Here is a 19395-nt window from a genome sequence, read left to right as displayed (position 1 = left end):
ATTTTTATATATATTTGTATATATATATTAGCATTCTTAGTCCTATGAATCTTGGAGAGAGAAAAGTATTAAAAATTCAGCTTTGCAACCAATATCCTAAAAGAAAGTATGCCTCAAACACACATAGCACAGCAAAGTTAAGTTACTTGCTGAGGTCCATAGGTCAAATTGCAGTCTGTTTTTCCATTGCTCACTTTGAACTACTGAGCAGCTAACCATAAGTAGCGAGAGGAATCATTGAGCATTGTTTAGTATTTTGCTCATTTATAATCCAGCTATTATTACAGTGCCCTTTCTTTAAATGTCTCGGCTCTACACTTTTATTTCTACTGAAGCTTTATAATAGCTTCATCTCTCTCACTGTTTGACAGTTATTTTTAAGCTGAAAAGGATTTCATCCTGTTATGTTTTCCTCTGTCTCAGTATCATAATCGTGCAGTAGACTGTTCTCATAGTAAAGCTGTAGACAGTATTGAGATCAAATGAAACCCAAATTCATCCCATTGTCATAACCTTAATAAAGACAACACATTTAAGAAGCTGTATCTAACGCTGAAGAATTGCTATTTCATTGAGAAAATGGTGGCAAACAGAAAACCATCATGATGAGTATTCAAATACAAAAGCCAAACATGAAGTCAAACACAGAGTTCTTTTACACACTGTTACTGATACTCGGGATACCTTTGTGGCTTACCTACTGTTTTAAAAATACCTCCTTTTGTATCAGACCAGATTCCTGTGTAAGCCAGACTGAATGCTACTGATCCCTTTGTTTATTCAGAAAATTGTAAACTCCTTTTCCTACTTGGAAAGTTTTATCATTCAGACAAAGAAGGGGGGGTGAGGGGGTGGAAAACCTATGACTTGTTATGTATTCCCACAAGCACTGCCGGCTGCAAGTGAACTGCCTGTGCATATAGTATACACTGAAGTTTGTCTTGCAAGCCTTAAGCCTTTCATCAAATTTTACTAATTAATTTGAATAAAAGAGAATTCATTCTATAAAATCTAAGTGGAAAGCATAATACACTTATTCACACCAAGTAATGTATGCACACAAGCAAAATGTCTTTCAGAAAACATGCTCAATTTTTGTTTGATACATACTTCTAAGTATCCTTCTATTTGAAGGAGGTATAGGCTAAAATCTCCAAGAATCAACAGCAACCACCACCAAACTGAAAGGTCCACAATACCTATAAATCAGCAGACATGGAGCATGTGAGCTAGTACTTACACAGCATCTTCTGCAGCCAATGAGGTTCCCCCGGAGCCTGTAGCGCAGACCATGGTAAAGCAAGCTTTTCCCCCACGGCCCACGGAGGTTCGCAATGGAGCAGATATCCACCTTCAGCCTGGGGAGATCCACAGGGGAGCAGAGATCCACATTCAAACCATGGAGGTCCACAGTGGAGCAGAAATCCACTTGCAGCCCAAGAAGGTTAATGGTGGAACAAAGATCAATCCACCTGCAGCCCAAGGAGGTTAATGGTGGAGCAGATACACACCTGCAGCCCATGGAGATTAATGGTGGAGCAGATACACACCTGCAGCCCATGGAGTTAATGGTGGAGCAGATACACACCTGCAGCCCATGGAGTTAATGGTGCAATAGACACCTGTCTGCAGCTCATGGAGTTAATGGTGGAATAGATATCTGTCTGTACCCCAGGGAGCTAATGGTGGAACAGATATCTAGCTGCAGCTCATGGAGCTAATGGTGGAACAGATATCTACCTGCAGCTCATATAGTTAATGGTGGAATAGATATCTGTCTGTACCCCAGGGAACTAATGGTGGAACAGATATCTAGCTGCAGCTCATGGAGTTAATGGTGGAACAGGTATCTACTTGCAGCCTATGGAGTCAGTGGTGGAGCAGATATCCATCTGCAGCATAGGTGGGATCTCATGCCAGAGCAGGAGAATGCCTGAAGGAGGCTGTGACTTCATGGGAAGCCCATGGTGGAGTAGGCTCCTAGCAGGACCTGTGTCTCTGGGGAGACAGAAGCCCACTATGCTGGAGTAGGTTTCCTGACAGGACCTATGACCCCACAGGGGGCCCATGCTGGAGCAGTCTGTTCCTGCAGGATGCATCCTGTGGGAGGGACCCATGCTGGAGCAGGTCAGGAAGAACCGTATCCCCTGGGAAGGACTCTCATTGGAGAAGTTCGTGGAGGACTATCTCCTGTGGAAGGGACCCCATTAGAGCAGGGGAAGAGTGTGAGGAGTCCTCTCTCGAGAGTGATGGAGCAGCAGAGACAATATGTGATGAACTGACCACAATCTCCATTCCCCATCCCCCTGTGCCACTGGGGGTAGGAGGCAAAGAAAACTGGGCATAAGTTTAGCCCAGAAAGAAGGGAGAGGTGGGGGGAAAGATTCGATGTAAGTTTTGGTTTCATTTCTCATTACCCTACTCTGATTAGACTAGTAATAAATTAATTTCCCCAAGTCGAGCCTGTTTTGCCAGTGACAGTAACTCCCTATCCTAATCTTGACCCAGGAGTCTTTCATTACATTTCCTCTCCTTCTGTCCAGCTGAGGAGCAGAGTGATAGAGCAGCTTGGAGGTCACTGGTCTCCAGCCAAGGTCAAGTCCCCACAAGACATAAGCACACAGCAAGCATGGAGGCAAAAGGATTGAAAAGCAGAGTTGCAAGCCTGAAACTTGCTATGAAACTAATAAACCTGAAAGCTAACACTCTGTCCCAATTGCTGGGTTTAAAACCACGACACAATCCATTGCACAATAGTTCCAGCACTAATTTAGCTGCAAGTTTAGACACTTGGCTCAAGCTTTTTCACCACTGCAGTGCATGTAGGCAGGCATATTCCCCCCATCCTCTCTGCAGGGGTATATAAGCAGCAAGCCCCGTCTTCAGATTTCAATTAAAAATGAAGTGTTTATACTTGTTGTTTCCCTTGCCAGGAGCCCTTTTTTCCTCTTCACAAGTTCTTCTTAAAAGGACTTATTTTATTTTTCTTTTGCATATATTACAAACCTTCTCAGCTGGTGAGAAGGAAAAACTTCTGGGGTGAAGGAGGAAGCTTCACTTCTTCGCTGACTGCAGGGAACTTCTGCTCACCACAGCTTTAATTCCCTATGCTATCCACTGCCTAAATCCGTAAAGCCTTTCCTCTCACCTCCACCCCCTTCATTTGTATTTTCCCCTCTTCCCCCAGGCAGTGTGAGAGAGTGATTTTATTTTTTCTTCATTTTTCCCTTTTAAGCAGAGCCAAGTTATTAACACATATTTCACTGCTCAGCTGGACCTCCTCATACACTAGTTACTGTTTAGAGCCAGGCTAATCAGGAGGGAAGTCAGGATGTCCAGCAGAGAACCAACACAAGAATGAAAAATAGACTAAAAAGGAGGCTAAAGCGAGGTCCTATGGTCAGGAAAGCAGATACACCAACAGAGCAGCCCAAGGAGGGCAAGTGCCTAATCACCAACTCACCTAAGAGACCAGAATTGCTACACACCAGGACAAAGACTGGCATTGACAAGCTTGGTACTATTCATTTCCAATTTTGTAGCAGAAAAAGATGATTTTATTGAAAACCAAACTCAGAGTTAAGTTGGGCTGGTATGTAAGCACAGGCAGCTGTCTAACATTCACTCCAGCACCTTTTAACGTAGCATGGCCTCAGATTTTAAATGTGTTGGTTTGCAGCTGCTACATTTACTCCCACACCACTTTAGCTGAGGTGCTCAAACTAAAACATGCGAGTTTCTTCTCTGCAGTCTTAATAGCTGCACAGGCACACCTCACCTTAAGGAGATGACCATCGCCTTACTCTGGGAAGAAGCAAGATCCAAAAGCCAGAGCCCAAGGAAGAAGCACCCAGATAGGGGGTGTGAGGGGAACTGAGTGAGCCACAGCAGCAACAAAAACACATCCGGGGAGGAAATGCATGTGGCCACCCAGAGGAGGACAAAGCACACAAGGGCCGGAGTGGCATCAGGCAGAGACAGATAATATATACTCAGTATTTCTAACCATTCTGTACAATGCCCCAGCTTTTACTTGTTCTAAAGAACAACAGGTTTCACATTGTGACAGTAATACACAAGAAACGAGGTTTCACATAGCAGGAATCATACCAGGGATGGAGACCCATAGTAACAGTGTATTGTTACAGTTTCTTAATATCTATGACAAATAGATTCTCTAAAGCATTTTATAGCAATTCACTTAATACCTTTGAGATCTGTGTGAAGAGGACAAAATGCTGTGATTACTCTGGCATGCAAGTACTCATAAACCCATATTCTGTGGGAAATGGTTCTCATTCAAAATGAGATTTCTTAGATTTGCTTCTAAATTCTTAAATTCCATCTAGTCCAGTACCTTTTCCAGCATCTTTCATGTGTTCTCAGAAAGGAACTCCTAAAACCACTGTTAATCTTTCAGATATTCCTCTGTATTCCTTGGGTGAATTTTATTAGGCCCAGATACTTTGAAAATATTACATTTATTTCGTGTGATACGGTATTGTTTTATTATCATTGTTATTATTATTGGCAGTTCTTAGCTATATATTTCTGGTGCTAATTGTGTTACTATGTGATATCTGTTAAGTTTTTTCATGAAGAATTAGACAAAATTTCATTAGTGAGTTCATTCCTTTGGCATGGTCTCCTACTAGTTTTCCCTCTGGCTCAAATCATATACTTCCCAAACACAGTATTTCTCATTCCCAGTCAATAGTAACAGTTGTAATTTTCATCCATTTCTTTATCTGTGGATAAAGGCATATAGAGCTCAGTGTGATATACTTTTTATACAGCTTTAGAGCAATGAAGAAGACTCAAGTTTGCCATGTATTTGTTGCTCTTTTGCTTTACCAGCTGCTAATATTGATAGCAAAGCTCCATTCTGCCTAGGCAGAAATAATGCTTTTAGAAGCAACTCTCAATTGTGAATGCATCAGTTTTGGGTCGTACCATGTCAGGCTTCTGTTTCATCCTAAACCTTCCCCCAAACCAGACTCTTCTATATGCTGCAGTCAGTTAATCTCTTCAATCACTGCAATTTATTGAAAGAATTACCATGCCCTTTAGAGAGTGAATCCTGTTGGACTACCTGGTTTTATAGGAAGGGTCATTCCTTCCCCATCCTAAGGGTGATAACAGTTCCTCTTCCTTCTCTCTGACTCAAAAGCGTATCTTACACCTCTAGGAGCACTTGAAAGTGGAAGGTTTTCTGCTAGTTTTCTACATAGAAACTGACAGAACTGACACACTGAAAGAAATCTTTGATACAATTAGCCGACATAGAAAAGAACAATGGAGTCAGGTATTACTTGGATGTATTAGGAGTACAGAATGCAGAGAAAAATCATGAATTATTTTCATTAGTTTCTATCTCTCTAATTTGAGCATGTCCTTGTGACCTCTATTAAATATAGAAAGAAAAAGTACTTTTATAAATAACAGTCCATGATTTATGTAGCGTTACTACACACATTAGTCAAAGGTTAAGCCTCTAATAGTATATGGTCTTCAAGCTTCTTTCTGGACACTATGCAATCTCAATTTGTGTTAGAAATATCAGTATTAGAAATATCAGTGAGGTATGTGGAGGTAGAGTAAAAGAGGGAAGAAAAGAAAGACAACAATCCGCTTATCTTGCAAAACAGAATAAGACGAATTGCCAAGTAGAAAATATTATGCTGAATTCTTTGATAGCTGAGGGAAGTAGCTGTCTCTCACACAGCTGGGTTTTGGTTGACCTTGCAGGGTCAAGCTTATTTGTAGGTGAAGTATAGCACATCACAGCCTGGCCATCACGAGAACTACGTGAACACAACAACCACATCAATCCACAACATAGACATGGGGGAACGTGTTTGCAAATACTATTAAAAGTCTGTCAGTGCAGCTATTGCATGTAATTGAGTTTCTCTAGCAGCCAGTCTGATGTGATCTTTCAGTATCTGCTAGAGAATGAACATATTAATAAAATGGGACCATCTCAGAACTGGCTGCATGCCTACAAGGAATTACAGAGAAGGCCACTTACACTGGGAGTAGCACAGGAATGAGGCTGTTGATGAAAGCAGTTTTGATAAAGAAAAAAATCAGAGCACTAAAGATAGCAGAAAATAAGTTATGGAAATTATATGGGGCAGAAGACAAAGTTGTCAAAGAGCCAGTGGAAAAACACAACTCCCAGAGAATCAAGAAAAATAAATGTGTTGCTGCGAATGGCACGTGCACACCTCTGTATTATGTCAAAATGGAAAAGCCTGTCCAGATGTCAGCACGTGGGACATACGACATGATTTTTGTTTCTTTCCTCACTCCCTCACCTTTTCTTCCTCAAAATACCCCACGTGTATTCATGTTTTGCAAAAGAAAAGCAGACAAGCATCACAGGATACATTTTTTCTAATGATCAAATTCAAAAGCCTTTCAATATTCCCAAAATGAAATATGCACAATAAAAAAAGCATTACCATTGATTAAACTGGAAAGACACATGGAATAAATAACATCCATTAAAGGTCCAGGTTATGCTATGGAAAGCCGTTCAGTTCACAGATCTAGTACTTATGCATGAAAATCCAATTGACACAATAGGCTATAACCATTCCAAAGAACCTATTATGGCCCATCATGTAAATGGTTACACATAATGACACAGCCATTACAGTCTGTACGGCTCTTGATTAGTGAATTAAAATTTCTCTAGGTAGAACAGACTTTGAGCGAATAGGCTCCAAGGAGCTGTTACAATAAACTCTGTCAAGACCTATCTTAGTAATTTCCCATTACACATTAACACAAGTTAAATTGCTAAATTTTGGAAAAACTTAGTTACAGTAGAGAAGCCAGCATTAGAAGTCAGTATTCTTGAATATGTACTATATAGATATCACTGTCCTTAACAGTTTCATGTAAGAGAACAAGTTGAGATGTTAGTTGCAGATAACTCTTAGAGATGCTCTTTCGTAGCATCATAGAATCATAGGATTATTTAGGTTAGAAAAGACCTTTAAGACCTTGAAGTCGAAGCACTTACATATAAGCGCTACAGTAAGCATGCGATATTGTGAAACTCATGTATTCTTTACATTATTTTAATTTTTATTTAAAATTACCATATCTATAGACAAAAATGCTATATAAATCTTGGAATAAATCAACTAAATGAAAGAAAAAGGTGCCTCATACAAAATAGCTGAAGAATAACTGAAATTATATGTCTGATATTGCATTGAGTGGCCAGCTTAAGGAAGGGGAAGAAACACACGTGAAGTCAGTGGGAAAAGAGGCAGGTCCACATCAAATGCACAAAAGTGCTGAACCTACAATCCAAACCTAGTTCTTTTCCTCAGGCCTTGGGGGAACAAATACCATAAGAGTGTAAACACTGGCAGACAAGGGCTTAAAATAACTAAGGCAGTTACAAAGATATGCTCCAAGATGCATCTCAAGTGTAAGGTCCTTTCACATGTGCTAGTTATGCTTAAAGTCTTACAGAGGCCTGATGAGAAACCTCTCACTGTCTCAGGTTAGGACCCAGTTCAGCTGATTTGCTTACAGCAGCCAGCTGAGCCAAGAAAATGCCTATGAAGTGTGTGGTCCTAACAAGAGAATTGCCTTCTTAATGAAGAATTATGTAAATGCTTTCTAGGAGTTCAGGAAGAACAATTATAGTTATCCTGATGTACAGATGATGTAATCACTGTACCAGGTTCCCGTGAATAAAATTCTGCCTGTCTCCTTACTGGAATATTTCACTGTGACATCACTCCCCGATTAGAACGAAGCTCACTGCCGTGCCACAGAGCTTGACACAACAGTCAGAGCTCATGCTGTAGTGTGAAGAACAGCTGACATGATCAATGGACTTCCTTCCAAGTATCTGACAGTGGGATGGATGAAAATGGGTATTCCTGTTCAATCTGGCCATGCTGTTTAAACTGGTACTACCAAATCTGCCACAGCAGCAATGAACGTTGCTGCTTGTGTTGGCGTTTCTTGTTTACCAGTGAGCAGAACTGCAGCTGTTTCCCATGTCCATACAATGGCAAAACTTGCCAGTGCTGCCACTGCTCAAGTGCAGAGCGTGCAAATTGTTGGTGGTGTTGCTGCTCTTGTGCAAATGACCCAGACTGCAAATGCTGCTGCTGCTGCAGTGCAGAGAATACAGAATGTCAGTATTATGAAAGCAGGTGCTGTAGAAGGTCTGACAACAAACAGCGTCACTCAAGAACACCAGGACTTGTTCAGTAAGTGTAGTTAAAGACTCTTTAATTTCTAATGTGTTCTAATTTACAGTACGTCTTAATGGATGCGTGCCATTTAGAAACACAGATCTGTTGACTTCTTGGAGCTATTTAGAATAATCACAGGATATTCTTCTGAGAAACAGAGAAAGTAGTTTTATCTTGATGGTAGTTAAATCTTATGCTCATTACTCTGGGTCAAAGACTATTCTGGAACTTCACTGCATTGGTAATTAGGACCACCTGATTTCCATACAAAATCCATGAATGGCTAACGCTTATGGATTCTCACAGTGTAAATCCTATACAGCGACAAGAAGGAAGATGCACAGAAAAAACTTAAAACAAGGAGGAAAATAGGGATGTGTTTGTAGCAAGGGGGCTGCAAGCAAGGATACAAGGAAATTTGGAGTAAAAGAGCAGTAAAACTGCTGTTCACTGGAAGTGGAAGGAAGCGGGTATAATCACAACAAGGAGACAAATAATTATAAAGGCTCAAGAAATGGTACACAGAGAATAGAAGGAAGGTATATTAACAGTCGTAGAAGATAAAAATGCAGTTATCAGAAGAGCTCCAGGCTAAACTGAGAAGAATTGACAAGACCACTAGAAATGCAAGGTTAACTCCTACCTAGGTAAACTTCTAAGACCAGAAGGAATCTTCAGAGCAACAGAAAATTCTATTCTCTTTAGTTTATTAGGGTTTTTTACTGTTGTTTAGAGTGACAGAAAAATCAGATAGTATTGTTGAACATTTGAGGAGAGAAGACAGGAAGAAAAGCAGTAACATGGATGCTAAAGAGAAGCACAGCAGAGGAGGCCTAAGAATAAGATGTCCATCTTGAATAATGATGCTCTTGTCAAGGACATGGAAAATATTCAAGGCGGCCTTATAAAATTAGTCTTGTTATTTTAAAAGGATAATGTCCACAGGCTAAGAGACAGGTTAGGACTAACAAGATTTGAAAAGAACAGGGATTAGCATATCCTGAAAAAGCATATCTAAAATAAAATAATAAAATCCCCACCCAAAGGTCTTTGCAATTAATATAAATAATCAGTGATAATAAGGATGCTACTGACACTAAAAGTAAGTTTAGTTCGTTCTAGAAATCAGAAATAATTCAGAGGTGAGTGATTTCTTAAATGACTAAAAATTAGGATGATCATATGTAAATGTGTGTTATTATATTAAGCAGAATTGTACTTCTTTGGAAATGGTGAAGCAATTGTGATAATTTCTTGAGGAAATATTCCATCTTGAAAATGTGAAAGAAAAACATTTTGACATTTATTGCCTTAATTTTTCATTAAAAAGAAGGTATTCTAAGCATATTACCAAAGTTGTAAATGATTTAATACCCTCTGAAACAAAATAAAGGGTTTAATTTGAATTTCACTAAATGCTTCACTGTAGTTGTTCGTTGTTTCCATTTTGAAAACTAATCAAGAAAAGAAGACAAAATACATTTCACTCTGTACTAAACCAAACTGTATTCTTCTTTTCATTTGGCCACCAGCAATAACTCAACAAATTCACACAGACTTCCAATGACTGAGATGTCTGTCTGTTACATGTTCAGCATATAGTGAAATAATTGTAAAAAGGAAAAGAAAAAAAGAAGGATTCTTCCTTACATATACGAAGTAGCCATTCAGAATAAAAGGACAGTTGATATGCAAAGCAGAATTGTTCATGGTATAATTTTGTGTCTATACCCTAATACTCAGAAATTTTTGTCTGAGTTGTTAGAGTTGTTTGTTGTTTCTTTTTTCCCAATTTTATTTAGGTCAAAAGAAGTCATGCCTAGGTTCAGAACTAGGAATAATGCATCTGTCATTACAACAGAAAGGAATGTCTCCAGCCACGCTTTCCGTGACCAGCTTTCCTGTCCAATCTGTAAGGAACTGTTTCTCCAACCACTTATGCTGCCGTGCAACCACTGCATTTGTGAGAAGTGTGTAAATAAAAGCAAGACCAGAGTTGAAGTAACTGAAAACTTTTATATCATCTTATGCCCAGTGTGTAGCAAAGCACACTGTCTTGACTACACAAATAAAATCCAGCTGAGGAAGAATTATCTCCGAGCAAAACTAGCCAAGAAATACATGCGCAGACATGGCTTTCTGAGGTGGAGATTTGACCACAGCGAAAGACCAGTCTACTGTGAAAGTTGCAGGGAGAGAAGAAGAGTGGCAACCAAAAGATGTAGAACGTGTGGAATCAATTATTGTAGTGAATGTCTGTATTTAAGTCATAACAAGTACAGTGTTCAAGACCACATTTTAACGAGAGCACATCATGAAGACAATGAACAGTGGCACTGCTTACTGCACAACAACTCAGATCTCTCTGAATACTGTCTGGATGACCACGAACTGATCTGTGGGATCTGCAAGAGCTCACTGCACAACAATCATAACATTATTCCCTTGGGAGTCGCGTGTTCAAGAGAGGCTGCTTCCCTCTTCGGTACAATCGAAGAATTTAGAAAAGGTGTGTATTTCTGGTGCTTTTCACACTTCCCCATGCCTCCTCAGAAAAAAAACTTGAACATAAGCTTGACAAGCTATATTAATTCTCTGCACAGCACAAGGGTCAGAAAGGTGATGTGTTCCCACTGCACAAACACCAAAGGAACAAGCCCGTAACTGTGGCACCAGGAGCCAGACTCAACTATTAGAGAATGAAGGATCTGTCTGTGGGATGGGAACAGAAATGTGCATTTCACTGGAACAGGTTGCCCAAAGAAGTGTTAAATCCTCCACCCCTGGCAGTGTTCAAGGCCAGGCTGGACAGAGCCTTGGGTGACATGGGCTAGAGTGAGGTGGCCCTGCCCATGGCAGGGGGTTGGAACTAGATGATCTTGAAGTCCTTTTCAACACAAACCATTCTGTGATTCTACACAACTGAGGGGAACATTAATTTCATACTGCAGGACCCAGCATGGAATAAAAACCAATTACATCTGCAGGATAAATGATGAATATTTTTTAATCAGAAATACATGCTTGAAGAAGAATTCTCCCTCCTCAGTCAGTTTTATGCTTATGCCCATGATGACTAAGAGGCAAAGCAGTCATGTTTTTCTGAGCTATCACAGCAATTCACTCCTTTTAACTAAGACTGCATCCATAGCAACTAAGGGGCTGAACACTAGGATTGTACAGATTTCTTTTAATTTGGATCTTTGCATGTAAGTTCACAGATGTTGGGGGCAGAACGAAGTTGCATGGAAAATAACATTCAGAAAGGTAAAAGTGAACCTGCACAGTAAGAAAAAGCTGGAAGCATTAAATTCTCCAATTTGAAACTGTCTTAAATTTGAGAAGAGGGATGTAGAATATGTGTGCAGGATTTTGTAATGTGACATTGCTTCCTAATGTTAGCTGAATGGCACTGGAATGTACAGTCAGCCTTTGGTATGTTTGATTCTGTTCTTTTAACAGCTGACAATTTTTAGTGTCAGAAGAATTAATCACACCTTCACAGAACAGCCATCAGAGGAATATACCATCAGCCACAGACATAATGTGGGCACACTTGCTGTCATGATTTTAATTTCATACTGGCATAGTGAATTTTCAAAGATAATATAAAGCTACAATAAATTAAGCTTCAGGATTCCCCATGTAATGAAATACAAATTATCAAGCCCATTTGGGGGGAGATAAATTTGAATGAGGAGATAATAATAAAGTAGTAAGTAAATGCCAAATTTTATATACCCAATGTCAATGTTTTAACCCTAACAATTTCCCACAAGGCTTACTAGCAGCAGAGAGAAGAGCAAAATACCAGGATCCTTATTCCTGTCCCATGTTCTACTAAACATTCTACAAGATTTTAAGCTAAAATCTATCATTCTGCCTCTTGTAACCACTGCATTTTAATATGAATTTGGAACTACTGACCTGATTTTATTCTTTTCTTACAGTACGCCAAGGAATTGACAATGATCTAATGGAAGTTATCCTGTCAAAAAATAAGTTCAAGAGCTACAAGGACACCAAAAGAAAGGAGATCAGAAATGGATTCTTAAAACTAAATATGGTTCTTCATCAACAAGAAAAGGAGATGATGGAGTTGCTTGAAAACATTGAACTTAAAAAATACAAAGAAATTTCAGACTACATAAACTATACATCCAGCCAGCTGTCATATATGGATGGCCTTATTCAATACTGTAAAGAGGCTCTTGAGGAGGAAAGTCAAGTTGTATTTCTGCAATCTGCACACTGCTTAGTGAAAGAAATAGAAAATACAGTTCCTTCCATTTTCCAACCTAGTCCACGTCTAAGAGAAGATCCCTTAAGCAAAATTCACCTCAACTTTGATGAAATTCTCTTCATTTTACAGGGACTTGTTCCATCCCTTATTGGCATAATGGAGTCAGAAAGTGAAGCAGAAAAATATCCCTATTCTTTTAACCCCGAGATAACGGTTCAAGGGGGTGCCTCAGGTACTCAAGTATCCAAGCAAGGAATATTTTTCCAAAGCCCATCTTCAAATTCCGTGCTTGATTTACGTGTACTGTCAAAAGACACTCTCAGAAGACCAAACTCTAATCCTTCCGATCTTCCTACAAAGAGTAAGGAAGTGTGTGTGTGCAAGGATACAGCTTCTGGAACTCCAAGAAAAGAAAGAAAATATCGGATTGTTAAATATTCAAGTCCAGAACCTATAGACAGTGACTCAGTCCCAGTCCCAGGATCTGTGCTCATATACCAGACTGTTGTTTACTCGAGGTCTGCCAAAGTAAGCCACTAATAAATTCAAAATATATGTAAGAGACTCACATTTTTAGGCTGTTATAGAGTTTGAACCCATACAAGTTTGAGAAATCAAGACTAAACTATCAGTTCAAATATTGCATTTGTAGAAGACAATGCATTTCAAACTTGCCTTTTGAGATAAACTGAAGTGTAGATGGAATTGTATCACATTCCTACTGTAGTCAATAGGGTTGTTTATGTGATATAAATATGTTAGATGGGAAGCTCCAGTGCAGAAAGAAATAGATTTACCATATTTGTATTTAAATATCTGTATGTCAGACCAAATAATTCCCTCCTGGTCTTGGCCTTCCATATGATAACATCATATCCATGTAATTTTCCTCATTTTACATTTCTTAGATGCTAGTTGCATAGATGCCAGGATGCCAGTTGCATAGGGTCCTAAGCGCATGTTGTAAAGTGTTGACTGCTGTCAGCCTGCATTATTTTTAGTGTGTCAGAAAAGGGTACTAGGAAATTCCCAGAAGGAAGCTTAGCATTTTCCAAGTAAGAGGACAAACTACATGTCTTCCACATATATTTCATGCTGTAGTTGAAATCTCAGCTGCACTGGCATTTCAAAAATAAAATCTGCTGCACAGGGGCTTCCAAAAAAAGCAAAAATTAAAATAAGCAAAAATAAAGAGGACTTAATCGTGTACTACAATTTTATTTTTTCTCTTCACAGATTTACTGGACTTGTCCCATAGAAGAGGTGGATTTCTTTGAGGTAGAGTTTTATGAAGTTACTAGAACTAGTCCTGATAACATTGTCCAGACACAACTAGCTGGCCAGCTAAGCAAAATACAGCAGCAGAACCTGGAGATATATAATTTGGATCCAAATACAGAATACCTGTTTAAAGTCCGTGCTGTCAACAAAGGAGGCCAAGGAGACTGGAGTGAGATCTGTAAGGTATTGTAGATTCTTCCTATACTTCAGAGAGCTGCCTTAAATTTCTTGCCTTCACAACTGTTTTTACCCCATGTATTTACGAGTAAGGCTTCAATGGAATATTGTAACTACTAGTTACACTGGATTTGTCCATACATTGTTCTTTCTAGCTCAGTTTGCAGGTGCTTGACCTATGTAGAATGTTCCTCATTTTTTCTAGCAGGGATACTGTGCTATGAGTGCATCAGACAAGTCACCTTAAGTCATATTGCTTCAGGACTGAGATAGTCTTTGCACTAATTTCTGAATACACAGAGGAAGAGTATTAAGTATCGGATCTAAATGCTTTCATGGTAGAATAAAGCAGTGATCATTAAAAGACAGGAAATAAACAGAAAACTTAGAATATTCTTTGACACCTTTGGACATGAGTCTCTTTCACTGTGGTTTTAGGAGTTTTAATGACAACACCTTCCTGAACTGTTCTACTTCCTATCCACAAACTACTGAGCACAGCAGTTTCTTTTTATCTAACACATTGGAATGATACAGTGATTTTTTATTTTTCCTGAAATCTGTTCTTTCTGCATGCAGCACAGTGATATTAATATTCCAGAGAAGCTCACTTAACATCTGCTGTAATTTACAGAAGTAAAGAGTTTCACAGCAAATTAAAATGGCACAGCATGTGTGATGGGCTTTTAGAAATCCTCTTTTAAAAGTAACTACCTCTCTTCCTTTTGCATATCACATTATTCTACCAGTTACACTACAGAGAAAGCTTGGAAGAACTTTTTAAAAAAGAAAATATGGCACTGGATTTTAAATAGGGGGTTTAGAGCCATATCATTCTTCATGTGTAACAGTTACTAAGCCTGTGAGGGAATGTAACTGTGAAAGCTGTGAAAGTCACAGGACCCCAGGCACCAAACCACGAAGAGGAGGAAGGTGACCGAGAGTTTTGTTAGACAGCAGCTACTACATTCTTTGAACTAAAGCTGATGCCATGCCACTGATGCCCCAAAGTATCGTCCCACAAAAAAGGCTATTCAACCATAGGGTGTTATTTAGCATTTCAAGCAGATAATACAAGTCTCTATGCAGCCCTCATAAGCAAAACAGAAAACTGTAGTCTCCTCTTTTAGGAGTGAAGGAACTTCTCTCTTCTTAGACCAATAGGATGATTATTGGCTTACAGCTGACTCACAGGTTCCTCAATTTCAGCCATCTGTTAGAGTGTGAAACACCATGGAAGTACCACTATATCCTTGTTACACGATCATAGAAGCTGCTACAGATGGCATGATCTCTTTGACCAAGAAGAGTTCAATCGAGTTGACTCAATACAGGCTCCTAATGCCTCAGGATGAACCTGGAAGTATCTAACATATGGGCTGACAGATGACACCAGTTTTGGATGATGCACTTCTAGGGCAGCAACTAGGAAAAAGACAGGTTAACCTTTAACATCTAAACTGGCAAATGATGTTCATGATTTTGGCAACTGGATCCTAATTTAATAGTCAGTTGAAGGAATCACACTGCACTGTCCTGGGTAAAGGGATATGTTTGAGTGGGTGTTGAGGTTGTGGAAGATCCTGGATGAATGACAGAAACCGAAAGCTGCTTTGTCAACCTTTGGTAGACCATGCTAAACTGTACCATGAGGCAAGTGACAAGGAATCCTCTAAGGATTCAGTGCTCCCTGGAGACTTTCAACAGAGTAGGTAAAGTCAGGAATGAGAAGCACTAAGGATGCATCAGAAAAACAGGAATGGAAAATTCTGGAATTCTCCAACCCTTGCTCTAGTTGCTGTCAGTACTGCCACTCTTGGAAGAGGTGTTCCTTCACCCCTGATCAATGACAGCAGCAGCCTGCAGTTTCTCACAGTGACCAGCCACCAATGCCAGTAGGCTTTGTGTTCCTTAGCTTCTCTCTTGAAGCTGTCAACCACAGAAACAATTCTAATGACGGTTTTGTGGCTTTTTAACTTTTCATCACACTCTTGTCAATTAAACCTCTGGAATGAGATTTTGCAAAATTACCTTGGAAACCAAACACAAAATGACTTTTAATACGATGTGGCCTTCTAAATCCTGTTGTCATATCTGTCACTCTTTCTCTAAATGACCAGCTGCCAGGACCTAATGGCTATGTATTATACTAATCATTGTAAAGTTTGCCACCAGACAGTTGCTTGCCTTCAATACAAGCTTTTTTCAAGAGCTCTATTTCCATTTTGCCTCCAAAATAAGTACTTGGACTTTCCAAAGCTTAACACAGATAAGACAGTTTGACTGCTTACATCTCTAAGAGGTAAGTTCTTTTGAAAACAGACACTAATTAAATCCTATCCCCAAAATAATAAATACATGTACCTCTTCTGTACTTCAATACATTCTTGTTTTCAACTTGCAGATAAGCACTTCAGATGAACCTGGGAAAACTTGAAAACAGGTAGAAGAAGCAGAAGGGCATTCAGGCTGCTCTGCATACTCCATATAGAGAAACAAAGAACAAAGCCAGGGATACCTTTATTTTCTTTTCCTTGAAGAACTGGAAAATGTGTATCCTTTCTTAAGCAATAAGCCACTGCCACTGAAGTTAGCACCCAAAGATCTTCAGACTATTATTGCTTTATGGCAAATAATAACAATAATAATAAACCTCTGCCTTTTCATCAGCTTTTCTTTTTCCAGATGTAACACCAAGACCTAAGGAAAATCTATGCCATGCATAAAAATATAGTATGAACCCCATTATACTTGAGAGACCTTTGCAGCCTCAAAGGAAATAAATGACATATTTGCATTGTAAGTTAACATTCCAATTACTCTTCCCTATGAGACCATTCAGTACCAGTTCACAAAGAGCTGCAGGAGTCTCTATCACACTTGGCATAGTTTTAAAGCGCAGAATAATTTACTCTGTACACAGACACTTTTGGTCTCAGCCTCACTCAGCAAAGTACAATGTGCATACACACATAGGAAGACACTGGCAACAGGCAGGACAGTTATCTCCTTATGCACTTAATAGCTGGTTTTACTTGACTGTTGTGAAGGTCACCAATTGAGTTGCAGAGTATCAGTTTGTTAAAAGTAGCTGCAAGCAAATTCTGAATTTCCAGCAGCCCTGATCCACTGAACAGGATCCACAGCAAGTTACTGTGTTGAAATAGCAGTCAAGAGTAATAACTAAGGTCCTTCTCTGTCCAGGTATGATCTTGCATGGTTCCTTTCTTTCACTTCACTATACCAACCAGGTATGCATGTCTGGCTGTCTGTATTTTTACACACACACACAAACATATGTACTTATACACATCTCTCTATATATATTTGCTTGTACACATACACACACACATACACATACATGTATTCAAACACATTTACAACTCCCTTTGCCCCAGTCCTATCAATATAGGGCATCTACATGGAAATGGAAATACAACTGGGGCCACTACTGGCTCTTCTAAGCTCCTCTGTGCATTTGTATGTTTGTGTCCTACCTTTGGCACAAAACAAATCCATTTATGGAAAATCATATATTATGAATACTGCCAATGAAATCCTGCACCTCCTTCTACCTTCCTTAAGGCAAACAATAAAACTTAGGTACATGAATTATTAATATATCATTTTTCCATTGCACCTTTCATTTGAGAAGCTCTGGGTTAGCTTTGCGTAGTTGCTGCAAGGTAGTAATATTCTACCCAGTTTATGGGTGGCTAATGTGATAAAGAAGAATCCAAACAAAAAGGCAACAAAGTCAAAACCTGAACTCCAAGAGTACCTAGTTCTCTGTCTTGTGCTAGCCAGTGAGCTATTAGCAATGCTTCAGTTAATATGTATGTACTAATGTTCTTGCCAGGATCTCTGTGCAGTCTTTCCTCGACAGCATAGTTTTCTTTCAATGAAGTGTCTAGTAGGAGTAAAGGCTATTACAAGTAAGAGATGTTTGCCTTTTCAAAGCTACTGAACAATTATAGCAGTGTCTGATTTTGAGAAGCTTATTTTGAAACATTTAAGAGGCCTGACCATCACACATGAAAAACACCTACAATCTAAAACTTCTGCTACATTTTTGCAAAAACCTAAATGTCTGAGCTCTAAAGCCCAATTATTCCCTCAATCCTCATGGCTTTATAAACCCTTTCCCCATTTTACACCTTTTCCAAGGGCATGTTTTTGCTGATGGTCTATGGTTCCCCAGAAGCTCACCCATCTCATATTCCCTTCAGTATAGTTCTCTGTAGATGGGTAAGATTGCAATTTGGATCAGCTATATAAAATCCCTTTGCACCCCTGGCTATCCATTGATAATAGCAGCCTTCTGTACCCAGCAGTTCTGTGCAACAGCCAAGCAAAGCTCCAATTCTCATTTCATGTAAACAGTGACTCAGATCACTGGAATAGGGCAACATTTCATCAATATCACCGAGATCAGAATCAGTCCAACCCTGCAAGCTTTAGGATTTTTATTAATTATTGTGGGGCTGTTGGAAGCCTCTGTTGCTTTTCAACCAAATCACCTTTCAGACATCTCCATCTCAGCTCACTTTGCTTTATTTTCACGGGAGAAAAACCCGATGTGTTAAGTTCTTTGCATACAGTTCAGTGCCTGCCTATTGTGAACACAGCCAAATCCCATGGTGACTGGATATCTACTGCACAATTTACTGCACTCCTCCTTTCAACAAGCAGGCAAGGCAAAGAATGGAACAATTTGTTTCTCTAGTGCTTGCTGCTCAGTTGCAGCAACGGGTGGGGAGGCAGCACCATCTCTCACCCTGTGCAGCCATTTTTCAGCTGCATGCCCTGAAATTGAAATTTAGAGCTGTTCATAACTAAATAAAAACCTGCCTGTATTTAATGCAGGGCAATATTTGCATAATTATTTTTCAAGGTAATGAGTTTAACAGAAGCCAAAATGCAGAAGGCTGAATATCTTTAGAGCAGCCTGTGCCAGCAAATAAACACAGAACTCTTGTAAGTACCAAATTGCAGAGCAGTTTAAAACCAGCGTCACTTATTTAGGCAACAATAAGCATCTATTTGTGCTGGGCAAGTGGCCAAGGTGAACAAATGAATAACTTATATGTAATTGAATATTAGATGAGCCTCATTTCATTTTACCACCATTTGTCTCGGAATATCTGCAACCAACACTGCTGAACAAAACATTACAAAATAAAGGTGGCTGTCAAACTATCTCCTCCAAAGCCAAGGAAACAACTGGGATGAAGCATATAGTGAAATTGTGAAAGCAAATATTCTGAGATGGTGGCTACCCACTTGGCTAAGTAATGAAATCAAGACCAACATCAGTCTAACATACACAGAGATTTAGTCAGTGGCATCTCTGCCTTCCTGGATGGATCGTAAGTTAGCTGGCAGATAGACTGGAGATGCAGCTGACTAACCTGTATTGACACAAAGCAACTAACCAACCCACCCTGCATAGCAAACCCCAGG

At 39.5% G+C, this 19395-nt stretch overlaps 1 protein-coding gene across 1 annotated transcript; it reads left to right on the top strand.

Annotated features, from left to right (window-relative positions):
- Positions 1 to 7890: 7890 nt before the first annotated feature.
- TRIM42 (tripartite motif containing 42) lies at positions 7891 to 13938 on the top strand (the record flags this gene model as incomplete). Its single annotated transcript, XM_010011651.1, has 4 exons — positions 7891 to 8246; positions 10034 to 10740; positions 12182 to 13002; positions 13711 to 13938. Coding segments are annotated over exons 1-4 (2112 nt in total), but the record flags the coding sequence as incomplete, so codon positions are not given.
- Between the last annotated feature and the right edge of the window lie 5457 nt (positions 13939 to 19395).

Source organism: Nestor notabilis, unplaced genomic scaffold, assembly GCF_000696875.1.
Source record: "Nestor notabilis isolate BGI_N333 unplaced genomic scaffold, ASM69687v1 scaffold14690, whole genome shotgun sequence".
Classification (NCBI taxonomy): domain Eukaryota; kingdom Metazoa; phylum Chordata; class Aves; order Psittaciformes; family Psittacidae; genus Nestor; species Nestor notabilis.
This window is presented reverse-complemented; position numbering and strand designations above follow the sequence as displayed.